Source organism: Phaethon lepturus, unplaced genomic scaffold (genome assembly GCF_000687285.1).
Source record: "Phaethon lepturus isolate BGI_N335 unplaced genomic scaffold, ASM68728v1 Scaffold57517, whole genome shotgun sequence".
Taxonomy (NCBI): Eukaryota; Metazoa; Chordata; class Aves; order Phaethontiformes; family Phaethontidae; genus Phaethon; species Phaethon lepturus.
The window spans coordinates 1-18,252 of record NW_010550865.1 but is presented as its reverse complement, the minus strand read 5'-3'; the positions used below and the strand labels follow the sequence as shown (position 1 = coordinate 18,252).

The 18,252-nt window shown below is 38.9% G+C and overlaps 2 protein-coding genes across 2 annotated transcripts; one reads left to right on the top strand and one right to left on the bottom strand.

Annotated features, from left to right (window-relative positions):
* Positions 1-4,434: 4,434 nt before the first annotated feature.
* On the top strand, positions 4,435-9,942 carry NSMCE1 (non-SMC element 1 homolog (S. cerevisiae); the record flags this gene model as incomplete). Its single annotated transcript, XM_010290662.1, is given in 7 exon segments — positions 4,435-4,556; positions 5,738-5,815; positions 7,062-7,208; positions 8,197-8,313; positions 9,287-9,407; positions 9,870-9,904; positions 9,907-9,942. Coding segments are annotated over 7 exon segments (656 nt in total), but the record flags the coding sequence as incomplete, so codon positions are not given.
* Positions 9,943-11,294: 1,352 nt separating this feature from the next.
* KDM8 (lysine (K)-specific demethylase 8) lies at positions 11,295-18,209 on the bottom strand (the record flags this gene model as incomplete). Its single annotated transcript, XM_010290661.1, has 6 exons — positions 11,295-11,574; positions 11,670-11,762; positions 14,325-14,474; positions 15,248-15,289; positions 16,569-16,701; positions 18,043-18,209. Coding segments are annotated over 6 exons (750 nt in total), but the record flags the coding sequence as incomplete, so codon positions are not given.
* Positions 18,210-18,252: the final 43 nt, after the last annotated feature.

Sequence of the window (18,252 nt, the reverse complement as noted above, 5' to 3'; positions counted from 1 at the left end):
CTTTTCCAACCTTAATGATTCTATGAAATACAACAAAACTAGAAAAAGAAGACATGGCTCTTGGCTCCTCAAACTAGTCATTTTTGTGCAGACAATGAAGAATATCACAAAGCACTAACAGAAAAGGGACTGGGGAAGGTCAGTGGGAGTATAGACAGCGAGATTACACAAATCCTCAGCAGTACTTTGCCATAGCGTAATGAATGCTTTTAAGTAAATGCAGTTCCCACATGTTGTGGGAGAAGTGAATGCTGAGGAAACATTTTGATGAGGATGAGGTGAGGTTTTCTGGTGGATGCCTGTACTTTCTTCCATCTCACCTGCATCATATTGTCTATTACTAGTTCTTGAAGCCATGCTCCTGCTCAGCTTAGTCGTATTCTTGTGTCTTGTCACAATGATAGCCACGCTACAGGGACTCTTCTGTTTTTACTGTGGATTTGTATCTACTTATCCATAGAATTTAAGGTCAGAACAAGTAATTTATTTTTGTGTCCCATGTAATGCAGGCCATATTTTCTGCTAAATATTTTTTTTCTGTATATCAGATGCCTTGTAGTTGGATTGAAACATAAAACATAGCGAAGCTTATCAATAACTCATTTAGCTGTTCTGGTAATGAAGACTGACTATATCCCCTGGTTAAAAATTCAATTAAGAATTTACTTTGTTAAGAAGGCTGAAAAAAGGTTGTATGTGTCAGTCTGAAGTTGTACTGAACCAGCATTGTAGCAGAGTGTAGGTGGTAGTTACCACTCAGCAGGTCAGCAGTTACACTTTAAACTGAAGTCTTGGCTACAAGTCCTTTCTGAAGTTCATTACAACTTTTCAAGTGTATCAACATTCCAGTGCTGATGAAAATCCATGTGTGCCATTTGAATAATTGAGTGTTTTCCCTCCCTAAACTCCTTTGCAGCCCGATTGTTTCTGTTCTAGATAGTTGTGTTGCAGTACTCTACAAGAAGCAGCAACTTGTTCTTATTCCCAGTGATTCTATTTTTCATGAGGAGGTTGAAACACGTATCGTAGATCTATGTGTAGAGAGGCTTAATGTGAATGTTTTCATATGAGTTTGAAGTAATGTAAAGCAGGATACATGTAAAAAAAATTAACAGTGAATGACATAGCCTAGCCCATAGTTCAAATGTCATTAAGGTCTCCGAGACAGGGATTGCCTGGTTTTATGTATTTATGTATAACACCTTGTGATATTACAAGGAACTGTTCTGGCTTGGTTTTGGTGCTGTTAAACAGAAGGGGAAAAAAAAGTTATTGTACAGAATGTTGCTGTGAAGTGTAATTAGGAATGTTTTGTTTTTAAAGAACTTTGTAAACAAGCTTTTAGATTTTCTTACCAGTAATGGTCCTGTTGCTTCAGTTTTTTCTAGCTATAATAAAGTTAGATGGCAGCATTTTCAAGTCCTGATAGGGAGTGTGTCGTTATATTAATTATCGTAGTACGAAGAGGGTAACTGAAGGAGATGGGGGGGGAAAAAAACCAAACCCCATTTCATTGTGAAATGAAATGAAAACTGAGCATCAATGACTTAAAATCCAAAGTAATTTGTCATGTTATTCTTGATGGTTTGTTCTAGCTTTTTAATTCTAAAGTCTGCAAACAGATTAACTCCATGCCAAAAGCTGTTGTATAGTTACTAGTTTTTTAAATACGGTTTGATCTTGAAAATCAGCAGTAAATATCAACACTGGTCATCAGTGGCTTATATTACATCTGCTCAGTGTCATCAAAGTAGAAGAAAAACATATTTTCGTAATGCCGCTTTGCAGACTAGAATTGTACTTAATCTTCTGCTTGATCTTCTGGTTACAGAGAACATGGAAGCTGAAGTATAGATATGATAACTCTGTGTTTACATTTTATATGAGTAAAGGTCCTATCTCTTTTACTTTCAAGCATTCACTCAGCTTATTTGTAGTCTTTTGCTGTAAACATGGGAGCTCTAATTTTATAACTGTGCCAGTGTATTTTTAAATGTATCATGAAGCTGTGGCATCTTAGATTAATCTAAGTAATAAAGATTCCTGTTGTTCAATTGTCTTTAAGCAAGAAAGTTTAAAACCGTGCCTGTTGCAATTAACCCAGAGTGTATGTTTGTGCTATCTGCCGTTTATAGCTTGCATACAGACTTGCTCAGAAAAGTTTCTGGTTTCTCTGAGCACCTCTGCTTTATCTTTAGTAAGGAATCTGTTCAGCTTTTCTGTGGAAAATAGTTGAGTTTATTATTAAGAGTTTGTTTAAATCTAGGAAAAAATAAACAAAACCCCAAACACCAGAATATTTGTGTTCCATTTATTTACTGCTTGCTGTTTCCTATTTGCTCATCTGCTATCTGTCATTGAACTAAAATAATTTCTTCTAAAGAAAATGCTCCCAAGCAGTGTTCTAGGGTAGCACATAATGAGCTCTCTCTCATGCTGTCATGTGTTATCTCTATTGGGTGTTCAGGGCTGAGAATTGTTTATTGACAGAAACAATAATACATGGTTCCTGCACATATTTGGTTTTAAATGCTATGAAAAACTTTGTTGTGTTCATAGTTAGGTACTGCAATAGCAATTTGCTTTAATTTTATTTGACTGAAAACAGTTTACAATAAGTACATTTGTGATATAGTATTAGTTGAGATTGCATTTTATGTGCTAGAGAAGGAAACTATTTCTGTTACAAAAAATAATTTACAGCAATTGTAACTAAGTCTTAGATGTATTTTTTTTAAGGTACTACATTTTACAGGGGAAGTTATTGGAAATTAAGACTTTTCAAACAGTTTAATCCAGTATGTTGGAAGTAGGGGCGTCCTGGCTCTAGTATGCATCTAACGTACTCATGTTACAACAAGGTCTTCTTAAATACAGGCTCTCAGAGTAATATTGACACCTCTCAGATATTTTACCAGAAGAAAAAAGGACAAAGAGATTGCGTTACACACACAATCATGATACAAAGGTTGTGGATACTTACTGAATGAAGATCACATTAGTTTGTCTAATTTTTCATCAAATCTGTTGACAGTAAATAACTTGTTTTCAGTAGTAATGTGTTTGAATAAACAGTTTCTATGTAATCAGTTGCTATGGTTACCTGTACAAGAACTGTTTCATAGAGGCAAGTTATAAGCTTTTAGAAATAGTAAAGGGCATTTATCATTTCGCCTGAGTCTGGAATTGTAAATTGACCAACTTTTTAGATGTTAAAATTATTAAGTGCCACTTTTGGTGTGGTCTGTCCCCAGTTCATTTTTTCCCTTATATCCCTTTTTTTCATGTAAGTTCTACTAGAGCAGCCATTCACCTCAAATTAAAATGTTACAGCTGTTGTACAAAAGAATATTCTTCTGTTATCTTTCATCTTACCCTCTTTCAGATCTGTCACTAATGCTTCCTGGCTTTGATGTATGCAGTGTTTCCTGCCGCCAGGTGCCAGTCAGGTGGTATGACAACTTGACAAAATTATACTTTAATATTCTACTTACTTTATTATTGTTCTTGCTGTTCATTGGTTTTGTTCACATAAGGAGTCTTATATATGAGAATCATGAACTTTCTGGGCAGGAGCTGTGACTGATAGTTTTGCATTGTACTGTGCAATAAAGTATAGCGGGGTTTTGAGAGAGGGACCTCTGATGCTGTTACATAAGTGATTGACTCTTATAACTGAGGACAGTATTAAGTTATCACTAAATGGTAGTATTTTTGAGACATCAATCATTTTTCTGAAGTTATGAGCTGTCACTTAACTGTTTTTTAAACCCTAGCCTGCTGAAGTCAACAGGAGTTTTGCCACTGACATAATTTTGTTTTGGATGGAAACTCTCTGAGGGCGTGTGCTGTTGCTGTGCAAGCAAAAGCCATAGCAGGTGCTTCTACAGAATGACTCCGAAGTCCATCTAAATTATGTTTATGATAGAACTTCTGCTACTATTTAATTTGTTTGTAGAACATGACACAAGACTACCTGTATTCCTACAATGCTAGAATTTTAAGTTTTCTGGTATGTAAGCTGATCATTTACATGCCATCAATTTGTGAAAGAGGACACAAAGAAACAAAGAATCCCTTGTGCCTAAATGAAAGAAAGCAAGTATATTTTTGTATTGTGCAAAAGAATTTTTCCTGGACATGTTTTACATTCAACTTAGTTCAAGTCAGTGTAATTAATGGATTAATGCAGTGGGTTCTATACAGCTAGGGAGAATGTCTGGACTCCTCTAAACTCTGACTTTCAAGGATCTGAGCTTCTCTGAAGGCTAGCAGTCAGATACGTCTGCTGAATATAACAGACCTGTTTGAATTCTGCCTCAGTAACTTTTAGCTCTTCTACCTAGGAAAGAAATGTTTCAGCAGATAAAAGGATCTGTCTGGTGTGTGGTTGTTTGGTTTTTTGTGTATGTGCTTTTTCTTATTTATTTTCAGTCTACTATGCGCATGATAAACTGGATGATTTCATCAGTACTATTAACAGCCATCTACAGCCTTTGTTTATGCAGATCCGGAAAGGAATGTCGGAAAGCGATGGGAGAGCACATTATGCTTTAGTAAGTATGTGATACGCTGCCATCATGTGGTTTGGCTTCTCATGGCTAGTGCATGCATAGCAGAGGGAGCCTCCCATGTCTCCAACTTAAAATTAACCTTTGAATAACGCCAGTAAATGCACACATTCCAATTGTAAATGGGCAAAAAATCTAGCTGTATCTGTGCATAATGAACGTAACAGTGCCCCAGATGCCATCTTTCGATGTTAGAAAGATTGAGTTACCTGGGGCCCTTTTCCTACAGTGTATCTAGAATAGAACTGCTATTTAGACAAAACAGAGAATCTACAACTGAAGGGTGCATGTGCCAGCAGGCTTATTACTCTTAGCAGTCTTGTGTGTTTTTTGCGGGGCTGTTCCACTGTTACGCTGACAGCTGCTATAGAAGCTACTTGTAGAACAGGGAAATGGGATGAGAAACTGCCAACAGCTTAGGTGCGTGGAAACGAACGTGGCAGCAAGGACTACAAGCAGCGTCTGATTAATTTAGTGTAAACACTGCTGAAGTGCTGAAGTGAGATTTTTTTCACAGAAAACTTTCTTTCTCAAGAGGAATTTTTAAGCTAGAGAAGACAGAGAGCCCTCCAACTTAGTTTTCTTTTTCTCTGACTCAAAAATCAGCCTAGCCTAGAAGGCTTGCTAAGGAATGGCCTATAAAGTTTCCTTGGGTGCTCTGAAATGTGCATGTCAGAGAGGGAAGGTTATGTAGTAATTTCAAAAGACCATACAGCAGGTGTTCTAACATTAGCTGCTGCTTTTAACCTTTCTGGGTCATTTTGCCAATTAAGTTGAAATGATAGCAGTAGCATATGCAATAAGAATATGAAATATCGGTAACTGTTTTTTACTGTGAAACAAAGATGTGTATTGTAACATAGTTACTGCTACTGTCCAGCACAGTATATAGTGTATATACTACTATACACTAATATTCTGTATTAGTTCTATAGGGGGGATGTGGGCAGAGGCAGCTGTGGAAAACATGTGGCTGGAAGATCTGGGGTTGTAAAGAAAGGACTCGAGTACCGTAGAGTACTTAAGGAAGAGCCTCTTTCATGCCTATTAAATGAATGATGTTTCTGTTAATTGTAAGATAATACATTCTTTACCCCAGAGGATCTTTTACAATTTATGATGTACAAATACAAAGACACTTTGATTTCAGTTTCTTTTTTTTGTAGGTGAATTTGGCAGAAACAGAAATAACTAAAATGGCATCTGACTATACAGAAAATGAATTAGAATTGTTCAGAAAAACAGTAAGTATGTCAGTTATTAGTAAATCACATAATTTGTGAAGGTGCCATCTTAAAATGAGTGGAAGTGGCAACAAATGGAGATATGTCTGAGGAACTAGTTGCCATCTTACCTAAGTTTATCCCAAATCAAATGGGGAGAATGGGAGTATATGCAAGTAATGATTCCCTGTTGAAAGTCAGTTATCAGTGCTCCTTGGAGTTAGTGACTTGAGGTACCCGCTTTTAGTTAAACTTTTCTTCAGGATTTTCAGTTGTGATTGCTGAATTTTTCACTGGCTTGAATAGTCTAGTAATATACAGTAGATTTTAATGCTAATAACATACAAGATGAATTTGCCAATTTGAACAGAAACATGTCTATTGTTATTGCTTAGCCAGTTAATTCTGTGTTTACGTTCCAAATAGAACTACTGGGCCGAGATTCCACGATATTTGATGTCCGGTTTCCTATCAACAACCATTAATGTGATCATAGCTATGTATCTTGCGTGATTTAGTGAATCTCATTGTCTCTTGAACTTTGAGGAGTTGATTTCTCCAGCCATTAGACTTTTTGATTCCCCCCCCCCCCATTAAAATAAAATTCTCTGTATAAACTGGAGAGGTGTATTGGCTATTCCGTGACAGCTGCAAAAGTCTAATTCACATGGGTAGTACCCAGAGATTTCTCTGCCCTCCCCCATTATTGCTGAAGTACCTATACAGCCATGTCAGCACTGCAGAGATGGCATTGTTGTGGCACATACCACTACTGGCATAAAAGCTGCATGTTGCTCTGTGATGATGAGCAGCAGGAGTGTTTCCAGTGAGATACTACCTGAAAATTGGTAATATTGCTACAACCTTCAAGTACCAGGTAGGTTCGGCAGTAAAAATGACTCCAGAGCGGACAAACTTACTTTAGTACTGAGAGATTTTTCCTCCAAAGAACCTTGACAAAGAGCAGATAAAAAGAAACAGATCTGTCACCCCGCCCCGAGTATGGTCAGGGGTCCCTGAAATGCAGCTTAATTTAGGCAGCACTGTACAGTTCTATTTGTGTAAATGTTTTCTTGACAAAACTTAAAACTGTCAAGGTTAACAATGATTGTTTCAGCTTTTGACCTTTGTTTTACAGTTCTGGTTCAAGCCAGAACTATACTGTAGTCTCTCCCATATGTATGGATGCTAAAAAAAGCTGTGCATTACTATAAAGTGCGTCTAATTGCATGATTTTTTTAATAGTTGAAAATGTTTCTTTCTGTAGATGGACCTAATCATTTCGTCAGAAAATGGCTTTGCCTCTTCTACAGATATTTTAAACTTGGCTGACCAACTTAAGACAAAGAAGATGAAGAAGAAGGAAGCGGAACAAGTGCTGAAAGTTTTTGTGGACGATAAGTGGCTCTCTGAGGTAACTGCTGTATGTTTTCAAGTGTTCATATTTTAATAGGCCCAGCTAGTATTTTCTTATGAATGTGATGGCTGAAACTGGGCTGTTCTTTAATGAATGATGGCAAAAATGGTTTTGTGGGGCCTGTGCTTATTGCTGCTCCAGTGGTTTTTGCAGAAAAGGCAGCACATTTACAGGGGAAAAGGTCCTTGAGTAGGTCTATAAAAGACAACATGGTTTCAGTTTCATGTACCTGAGCTAGGTGGGGATGTGTGTACAGCCCTGCATTGTGACATACAGACATCCTTTGTACACAACAGCATGGCATTCTTAAACTTGGAACAGGAGTTGGGGAAAGCTCTTCAGGGTGATCAGTGCTGTTCCTTACATTTAGAATATCCCAAAAATCAGTAAGGCCAAACATGTTGAAAACTCCTGTACCAGAAATGCATAGGCCACTGTGCACATTTTTACATCTCCTTTACTTCACAAGGGAGAAATTGAGGTTAGCTTACCATGATGACACTGCAGTTGCTTGCCAAGACAAGCTAGACCTCAATCCCTTTTCTTCTGGATTCATTGTATCATAGATCTCCAACCTGCTGCCACACATTTACATATGTTAGAGTGATTTAGCAGAGATTTTCAAAGATAACTCAAGCAGTAAAAGCCCAGATTTAGCTGAAAGCCAGCAGAGTTTCTGCTAATGGACAAACGGAGGGTCCCAAAACTGCAAGCCTTTGTTAAGGAGAGCATGCTCACTCATCTGTACCTGCCAAGGACTAGATCTCTGTTAAGGGTGTGAGATTTTTATTCTGATCCTCTAAACAAATTCCTTCTGCTACTTTAAAAGTATTCCAGCTTTGCATTATATCAGTGTCATCATCATAGTTTCACAATGGCAGGAAAAAAGTGGATGTCAAATGCTTGCTAGCAGGTAGTTAGAACGAAGTCAAAAAAGTTAAAAGGAATTAAAAGAAATTCCTCACTTCGCAATTTGTTTCCTTAGAGAAATGGAGAATATACCTTGCATACTCGCTGCATAATTGAGATGGAACAATACATTCTCAGCAACTACCAAGATGTGGCAAGGAAGTGTAACATCTGTCACAGCCTTGCCATCCAGGTAACATTTCTTACCTCAGTTAGGCATCTGCTGATATACTTATGTGGTCATAGGTGAAGTTTGTGATGCTTTCCTTTGAGTATTATGCAGGCACTGAAAAATTATAGTCTTCTGATCAGGTAATGGTGCCCATTTATATAAAGGAAATACCTTTTTTTTTTCCCAGAGTAGGTATTTTAGTTTCTGTCTTCAAGGGAAGAAAGAAAGAAAGAAAGAAACAAACAAAAACAAAACAAAAAAAAACCCCACAAACTTGTCTTGGAGCAGTATCTCCAATTATAAACTTGGGGAAAGTGAACTCACCCAATGATGAACATTGTTGTGCTGTCTTGCTTTCCAAGCCAGCAGGCTAGAGATGAACCATTATCCTCAAATAGGCATAACAGTTAAGTGTTATATATCTTATCTTTGGACCTTACAAATAGCAGTCTTCATGTGACACATTCATCTTTGGTCCTGGGATTTTGGTTGAGGAATTGTGTCTTGGACTTCAGAATGAACATGTACCTTTAATACATATGTAGCATGGTAAAGCACTGTATTTTGATAGCTGATAAGTTACCAGTTTAGTATTGCATAAGTGGTTACAACCTGAACTCCTATTCCAACTCTGCTGCACTCTCTTGCTCCTTGACCCTGCATGTTCTCATCATCCCAACGAACATGCTTCCATGTTACTTTTTCTGTCCCAGTGGGTCTCCTTTATTGCACCCAAATAGCAGTGAAAGATAGACAGTGTTGTTTGTCTTTCAAGCTAAATTTTGTCCATACTGGGAAATGGTATTCCCTAGTTTCTAGGAAAATACCTCCATTTATCATTTACCAGCATTGTCTTTTGAGTATCCACCAACTGTATTGTGTGAACCATTCTTTGGAATAGTGTTGCATATCTGCTGCCCTTTGTAACAACTTTATGTTAAACTGAAGGACAGGTTAGAAAGATTTTTTTTTTTATTAACACTTCTGATTTCAGAGCCAAGTATGTGAATCCTGTGGAATTGGAATGCATTTACCTTGTGTCAGAAAGTACTTCAGAGCTCAGACTGAACCACGCTGTCCACAGTGTAATGATTGCTGGACTTGTGACATTCCAGGTACCAAGTGAGCTATTTAAAAAAAAAAGTGTGTAATAATACTAGAGAATGGACTGTGATATTCAGTGGCACTGCCTGTATTACTTATAGCTGCAGTTGAATATCAGTTATTTCTGACTTCAGTTGTATGCTTCAGAAAGTAAACCATACATGGGCAACACTGATCCCTGAAAGTGCAAGGATTATGCTTTGTGGTCCCTAGCAGATCCTATGCATATTGTTTCTAACGTTATTCAAGTGTGGAGGTGGGGGCAGGAAGTAGGGGACAGACACAACACATGACACTAAAACTTCTGGAAATACTGAGCTTCTAAGAGGAGCACAATCTTGTAATTCCACTATTTAGCCAGGGAAATTGGACATTCTGAACAAGAATAAATAAAGCATTTTAAAAATCTGGAGGTTATACAATCTAATTTTTTTTTGTGTCATTCATTAACCCTCCTTTTGTTTTCTTTGCAGGTATGAGTCAGATAGACTCCCAGTCACCATCAAAAACAGGGAGAGCAGAGAAAAGCTTCATTCTCAGCACTAGGCGATGCTAGTAAAACATGCTTTCAGTGAAATCCTTTTTTCCTCCCTCTCACAAAATAGCCAGACTGTATTGTATTAATTAGTAACAGTGCATTGTTCAGGGTACTTCTTTTTTCCTTAAGTTTTACAAATTTTACAATAAAACTATCACTGACCTTCCTGTTTGTCATCTTCAGTTATGCCTGCACAGCTTTCTTGGAGGCTGTTTTGTGTATGTAGTTCTCTACATTCTTGGGTTGGGACTCTCAGTTCATGTTTGGGAAAGAAAGATGCAAATATTTTTAGTCAGTCCTGCAAACTGATCTATGCAGGTGAACTATTAAAAGCTTTTCTCAGCCCCAGTATTTCCTGTTTGTACAGTTGCAGCTGCACAACTGAAAATAACTCCTGTTACTAGCACCACAGGGCTTCAAGTAGGTGAAAAATCAATGCAGCACTTGAGGTCTCCTCACTAAGGTGGCTGGCTGAATATCTGATTTAGGGTTAGAGTTTGAACGCTTTCAGTTGGCACTGTTGCTTGGGTTTTGTCCCTCCTTTACACACAGAAGAATTCATCTGACATAAGGCCAGGTCACGAGCAGCTCTGCTCAGTAAGAGAGGGAATATTCCCACAGTCAAAACAATTATGAAGGAGTAGGACAAGACTTTTGGGGCAATGCCAGCTTATGCCTGCAAAGCGTTGAAAAAATTACCATCTTATTCTTTTAGTTTTTAGTATTAGCACTTTACTCTCCAGTTTCATGTGAGAATCCTTTTTCCTTTAAGGGTGACTTGCAAAAAAGACAAGGGCTAGGTATTGCCAGGTACCAGAATGGAATGTCAGCATATCTTTACCTTGGTAGAAATGTGTTGACAGTTTGCAGAAGGCAGAGTGTCAGCAGGTCAGCTGATGGTTAATCAAAATATGATTAAGCTTCAGTTTATTTAACTGCAATTAACCTATGGATTAACTACAATTAATTATGTTCCTAGGCCTTGGCACTATTAACTTTTTCCATACAGGAGACTGGTATCTTGCTTTACGTTAGCTTTTTGGTATTGAACCATTAGGTAGCACCATCCCTCATTGTTTATCTAACTACAATTTCTACTGTTAGTAAATCCAAGTAGAAGATAACACTAACCTGATGTTCCAAATACAGTTTGAAGAGGGGTGCTGGCACTGTGCATATATAGAGCTGTTTCAGATGTACACATGCATATAAGATGATGACTTAACAGATACTCTTTATGAGGAGTTCATATTAGAAACACCCACAAATCTTCTTTCCCTTTACCCATCCAGATTCTTTCACAATGCTGAAGCAAGAGTTTGTTGGGTTTTTTTTTCAATCAGTCTCTAACCTCTGGATCGGGAAGAACATTCTCAGGCTTAAAAAGAATTCTCTTGTGAGAAAATGCAAGATGCTACTTTTCCTGATTTTTATTTGCTATTACAATGCTAGCAGACTTCATGCATGCTTCAGAGCTATGACCACCAGAAACTGACAGAGAAGCTGATATCAAGCGATCGTACATAGTGCCAATATTTAACTGGAATAAACAGAACCTGTCCAGGCATCAGAATACAGGACTGAAATGCAGCCTTTCTGAAATTGGGGAACTTAACTAAGTCAGGATCTTCCACATCAACCTATAAAAAAAAAAAGTGTCATCAGTAGAATGTCTACTCAAATATGATTTGATAAAGTAACACTACTGGTATTAGCAGCTCAAGCAATTATTTACCTGACTAGTGTTGTGAAGAATTTGGCTTTCATGTGGGTACAAGTTTTCTGACTCTTGTGGTGAGTATAGACGGATATACTTTCTTCCATATACCTGTATATATTACAATAAATGTTTTCCATCTGTCATTGACCTGCACATTACTGGAAACTGTGGGGCATAACTGGCATTTAACAGTAAAATATACCCGATCACAAGAAACATCATTATCTCTGTTAGTAATAAACAGACACTGCTAAAATAAAAAGTTAAAACAAATCAGGCTATTGGAATTCAACTACCTGTTCACTTGGTGCAAATGAGAATTTGAAATACCAGGAAATGCCTGTAACCAAATTACTTTAAATGCAAAGTTTAAGGCACCCACACAGTATTATTTGGGCTCTACATAGAAAGTAATTATAAGAACTGAGAATAAGGACATTTGAGTTTTCAGTGCAGTTCACATCATCAGGTAGAGGTACCAGCACAGAGTGCCTGCTTCCATATACTCCTTTAGCTCTTCTGTGTCATCATTAAATTAGTTTTTTCATTGGAGTGCTAACTGAAATACTAGAATTCGTAAGACAACTGGACTGCCTGACCTGAACACTACATGGAATTGCAAGTTGTCAGTGCCTAGAATGAAGTGGCAGAATAAGAGTCAAAGCTGACTCCTGCACTGATACCAGTGGAAGGCCCACAGAAGGCACAGGGTGAGTAATCATGCTGCTTGTGCCAAGGTTCAAGATCTCTTCAAGGGCCAGGCATGATCGTATTTGTTTGGAACTATCACATTAAAGAGTAAGTCAGTATTCTGACTAACCACAGTACCCTGGACTGGCAGTGTGCTACCAAACTATTCCTAATCAAGCTGCTTGTCCTCTATCATCTATATAACATAACAGGATTTCCTGAAATCTTTTCAGTACCCAAGTTGTAACGCTAGATGTTCCAAGGTTTTTGCTTCAAGGACAGCACATAAATGTATTGTAAAGGCTGGACAAGTATCAATACTCCTGCCCTATCCTACTCTTTACTAACACTGGTTAAACTACTAGAGCATTGAGTTAACTGTGGCTGTCCATGTGTTTTTAGGATACCTTCCATACACCAAAGTGATTATGGATATTAATTAGCTCTCTAAAGAACCAAGTGTTATTTTTAGTGATGTATGGAAGTAAAGAAAACGTTGATTGTTGGACAGCACATTTTCTAAATCCTTGAATTGGGGTGGGGGGGGCAGTGTTACCCACATTAATAGCCGTGAGCTATTAACAGCTCCTTCCTCCACTTGCCTTGCTGGGTTAAAGCCTTGTATATTGCAAGGTTGAACACCCAAGTAATGGTCAACAGCCTGCATCTCCAGATACTGGTTTCCTCACTAACGGAAATACTATGATCTCTGCAGCAGCTACTACCCAGCCAGTAGGGATCAATCCATTTTGTTACTTGTACTTGCACCTTCCTGTACTCCATAGCCACAGTTTAAATGGCATCAAGAGGCAGGGCAATTATAATTAAAAATTGAAAACTGCTGGCTCCCCTGCTGTTCAAATTTCAAACTTTCTTACAGCGCTGACAGATACTCTCCCATTCTTTAGGCAGAAGAATAAAAGTGCTGAAGTTTTTAAGGGAAGTATCTTTTCCCAGTCCAACAGCTCCTATAATGGGACTTCCACCAAAAAAAAATTCCTGGCAAGCTTTACATAGCGTGTATGGTAGGATACTTTGCTTTCAGAAAGCAGGTGGGTGGGGGTTAGTGGGGAAAAGAAATATAATATGCACATAACTGTACAGCAGTTATAGAAACCCACTTTAGGAAGACCTGAATTAAGCCTCAGTTCCAAGTGAAAACACAGGCTAGCAAGATGCAACTGTTTGGGACAGAGGAACTAAGTCTCAACCCATAAATAAGCACAAATAGAAAGTATTCAATGTCATGATCCTGCTGGAAAATGTTTGAAAGTGTAAGCCATATTTTCTTTAAAGAGTCTGATGGCATGGAGGAAAAAAGGGCAATCCCCTTCCAGCAAAAAAACCCTCAGTGTTTGAACACGTACAGTGGACCAGGAATATGTCTTTGGACTTGTATAGTGCTCACCAAAAAGTGCCTCAGTATTTTACCGTGTTACTCTGCACTAGAAGTCATCATCAAGAAGTCTACCAACAGTAACTCACTTAGCAGCAATGAGGTCACAGTGCAAATATTACTTCATCTGACTCTCAATGCATGCACGAGTAGATATTTTACTGGGTAACCTGAAGTGGACTGAAGTATGCACCTAAGTCTACCCCAAAATCTTGCTGCTCCAAAGAAGGAAGTTCCTTCTCTGGTACATAATACACTATGACAGGATCCAGGTTCTTTCCAACTCTGTTACAAATTCCTTGCATGACCTCGGAAAAGCTGCTTCTTGTGGTTTCCATTTAGCATCTGTAAAATGAGGATAAGTAATAGTCTATCTCCATGAGAAGTGCTTGTGGCCTACAAGATTACATTGAGTGTTAAGTTGCAGTAGTGACAAATGCAATAGCAAAATAATACCTGCATATTCTCTATCCTTCAATTGTTTATCAAGTTGTCTGCTACCCTTGTCTCTAACGCTTACATATTGTAAGCATTTTTTCTAGCTATAGCATTAATGGCATGCGTAGAGTAAGTAAAGTACAGACCTGGGCTAAAAAATTTTGCTGGGGATCCTGATGAAGAGGTGAGATAGTGCCCTCTGGACCAAACCAAGCGTTAATGGTGATGTCATCTTCTTCTCCTTCCCCCAGACAGCAGTAGTCAGGGATACTGATATCCTCTTTCAACTCTGGGATCTACTCCCATAAAGAAATAAACATTAAAAAGGGTATGTGCTGACTTGACAAGGGTATGTAATTCACAGAACAGAGGAACAAGGCTTGACACAAAGAAAACACTAGACCTGCTTGTCCCGGAAAGGCAAGAGGGAATTAGCTGAACTGCTGGGAATCTGCAGGAAATATCCTCACACCTTCTGTCCTAAACAAGCAGATTATGTTGGAAGGAGAGGTGGGAGAAAGAAAGGGGTTTCTCATTCTTCAAAGACCCTTTGCTTTAGCAGAAACCAGAGAAACCCACAAGAATAAGTAGGTTTGCTGTTCATGGAAAAGGAGCAGCTTATCTTTTATACACTAAACTTGCTTCTCTCCAAGATTCCTTTTTACGTCTCACACCAACCTGATCTCTGATTAACTGGAATGACATTTCAGAATACGGTGAACATATCACCACTGAAGACTGTTTCCTGTCCAAATCTCTTCCCTGACTTAGATATTCTTTGGGGAAATGCTGCTTTCCAAGTGATATCCCTCTAAGTATACGCTACATTGTACTGAAACTGCACTAAGATTGTCTGTCTTCACCCCTGAAAGGGTTTTGTTTCCATGCCTTTCAGCCAAATGCAACAAACCCCTCCCTTCTTCCTTCCAGTTGTGGAAATAGAAACTTAAGAAATACTGTGAATTCTCCATATGCCCTTCCATCTAGTGGAGCAGACATCTCAGAGATAACTTGTGCTACAAAGGGAACACTTGACTGCAGAAAGATAGAAACATTGACTCAGTTTTACCTGATCAAAAAGCTGGTGCTGAGCAAGGTATCCTACACTGTTCTGAAATTACAGCAGAGAAAGAAAAAAATGCATGACATATATGTTAAAACTTCTCAGTCATTTAATTGACTTATAGGTAACATCCATTTCCAATGTCCTACTTCAGAGTACTAGAATTGTTTCAACAGTTGACCAGTATAAGGGGTCTTCTGAAATAGCAACTTACAGATACACTGAAATTCTAACACTGTAGATATATCCCCACAATCAACAAACTGTGCAGCTCAAGTTACTAGAAGAAGCCTAGCTATCATAGAACCATAGAATCTTTGCGTTGGACCTTTAGAGGTCATCTAGTCCAACCCCCCTCCAGTAAGCAGGGACATTTTCAACTACATCAGGCTGCTCAGAGCCTCATCCAACCAGACCTGGAATGTTTCCAGGGATGGGGCATCTGCCACCTCTCTGGGCAACCTGTGCCAGGGTTTCACCATCCTCATTGTGAAATATTTCTTCCTTATATCTAGTCTAAATCTGCCCTCTTTCAGTTTAAAACCATTATCCCTTGTCCTACTGCTTCAGGGCCTGCTAAAATGTCTTTCCCCATCTTTACTGTATGCCCCCTTGAAGTACTGGAAGGCTGCAATAAGGTCTCCCTGGAGCCTTCTCTTCTCCAGCCTGGACAACTCCAACTCCTACAGAGTCTTGACAGTTCCACTGTCAACCCTGTGACAATGCTCTGCATCTTTATAGCTAGACCCTGCTAGTACACAGACTAGTTCACCTTCACTCCCTGTATCTTGATAGTCTATTCCAGGCTGCACCACAGACCAATTTGCGTGGTGGTCCATCCTGTCAGAAGACTAGGAAACAGAAATGAGGGCTTCAGATCCTCAGCTGTGAAAGTAAAAGGACATTCCATCACTAATCAGCTTTTTTTTTTTAACCTGGTGGCATGTGAATTTGGATCTTGGTATTAGATCTCACTAAGCAGTTTAATAACCCAGAGGAACAAAACTGCTGGCTGAGGATCCTTTATCCTTAGACTCCACCATTCAGGCTTTTGCTGCAGAAGTTATCTATCTATTCATCAAATTCCAGCTGCTGTACATTTGATTATACATAAGAATCAAACCTAGCTGTTGTTGCAGTAACTATTTATAGCTTCAGATATTGAAAATATGTCAAACCTTTTTAATTCAGAGTTGTGCTTACAGCATACCGCCTCCCTTGACATCACTAAGCACGTTTGTTCTAAGCAGAAATTCTGTACCAGTAACACACTGCTGTATTTGGAGATGACTTGTGCTACAAAGGGAACAAAACGGGAATAACAGACCTCATTCAGAATATACTGGTCAATGAAGTCACTGACAGTCATGAGCTTCTGAGACCATTCCTCATCTGTGTATCGGGTACCCAATTCCACAGGGACTGTGCGGCACCCTGCGACTTCACAAAAATAGTCCACACTGAAATAAAGAAAGTTCCATTACCTTTTTATCCTGCTTTTCTTAGTAATCTTGAATGTAAGGCAATCAATCAAAATCAGTCTTTTAGAGTAAGGAAACTCTACTATCATGAGCTGCTTCTCTCTAAAACCAACCAACCAGAGATAAAAGGTAGTAGAAAAGGATGCAAGCAGCAAGGAAACAAGCAGTCAAGTTTGCGTGTACATTATCCCACAACTGCCTGTTTTGTTTTGTTTTAAAACCTCACTTACCTCAGTCAACTACTGTTTCTTTATGAGCTAAGGAGATTTAAGCTGTTAGTCTCTTTGACTAGGGATGACTAATCTTTTTTGCTGCCTGCTGCTATATTTGCTGAACAAAATGTTTTATCTTTTTATCATTAATGCTCGATCAACTCTCTGTCAGTGTCAGATTTTGTATACAGGTCAAATAATATCCATCCTGGATAAAGTCAGAGGAATTACTTTGATGGGTGGTATACATCTCTCCATTGAGAATGATATTAACTAAATTAAGAAGTTAATCTTTTTAAGTGTCTGAAGTTAAGCAGTGGAGTATGTTCCCTCAAAAAAGAATAAAACCCCCATGAAATGAGTGTGTTCAGTTAATGTCAATTTTACCCTTGGCTGTGGAATGAAAGCAATTGCTCAAATTCAGCATGTTTTTTCCCCTTTTCTAAGGAATCATGAGCTTTATCTCACAAATATTTGATTCTCAGTATTGGAAATGTTGGTTCCATTACGTACATTACACAAGCGGCACAATGTTATTACTCACCCCTGAACATCAGCATCTGAAACTCAACACTAAAACACAGCACTGAACAAACATCTTGTACTTGTGAATAAAAAAGCCAACCATGCTTACTCACGCATCTCTCAATCCACTTCCCATTGCTCTCATTATCAGCAAGTTCTGAGACGTAAAAATCACTGGATCTGCATCTGACACAGACCCACTTAAGATGCGAGCATCTCACTGGAACAGTCAGCAATGCATGCTCGTCTCTAGTTTCCAGCTGAGCAACACACAGCGTCAGCAGTTTGCCAGAGCTCTCCCCGGCACACCCCAGGAGGCAGGGCTGCCTTCCAGCACAGTCCTGGCCAGGACCAGCTTTCCCTGGCGCACCTGAGCACTTACTGTGCAATGCTCCGGGATGGCTTGATGTGCTTCACTCATCGATGGGGCAACTTCTACAGAGCAAAGAAAATCTTGCAGCAGTAAGGTGCTGCCAACAAAAGTCAATCCCAACAGCACTTGTCTTCTGTGAAGGTCAAGATACCCGACACAGAAAACAATCCTCACGCTTACTAGGGCAGGGAAGAAACTCTTATTTCCTACCTCCACTTCTTCATACATGGCCAGTGGTCCATAATCCCCTCTAAGACCACAGGTTTCTGTGGAATGAGATAGTTGTCTCTGAAATGCTCCAATGAAGGACACTGAAGGTGTGGTAGCACATCTTCTGGCCGCACAACAGGAATGGGAGGGGGATCAATCCGGACCCTCTGGAAGACAGACGTCCTCCTTCAACATCTGATAGCCAAGGCC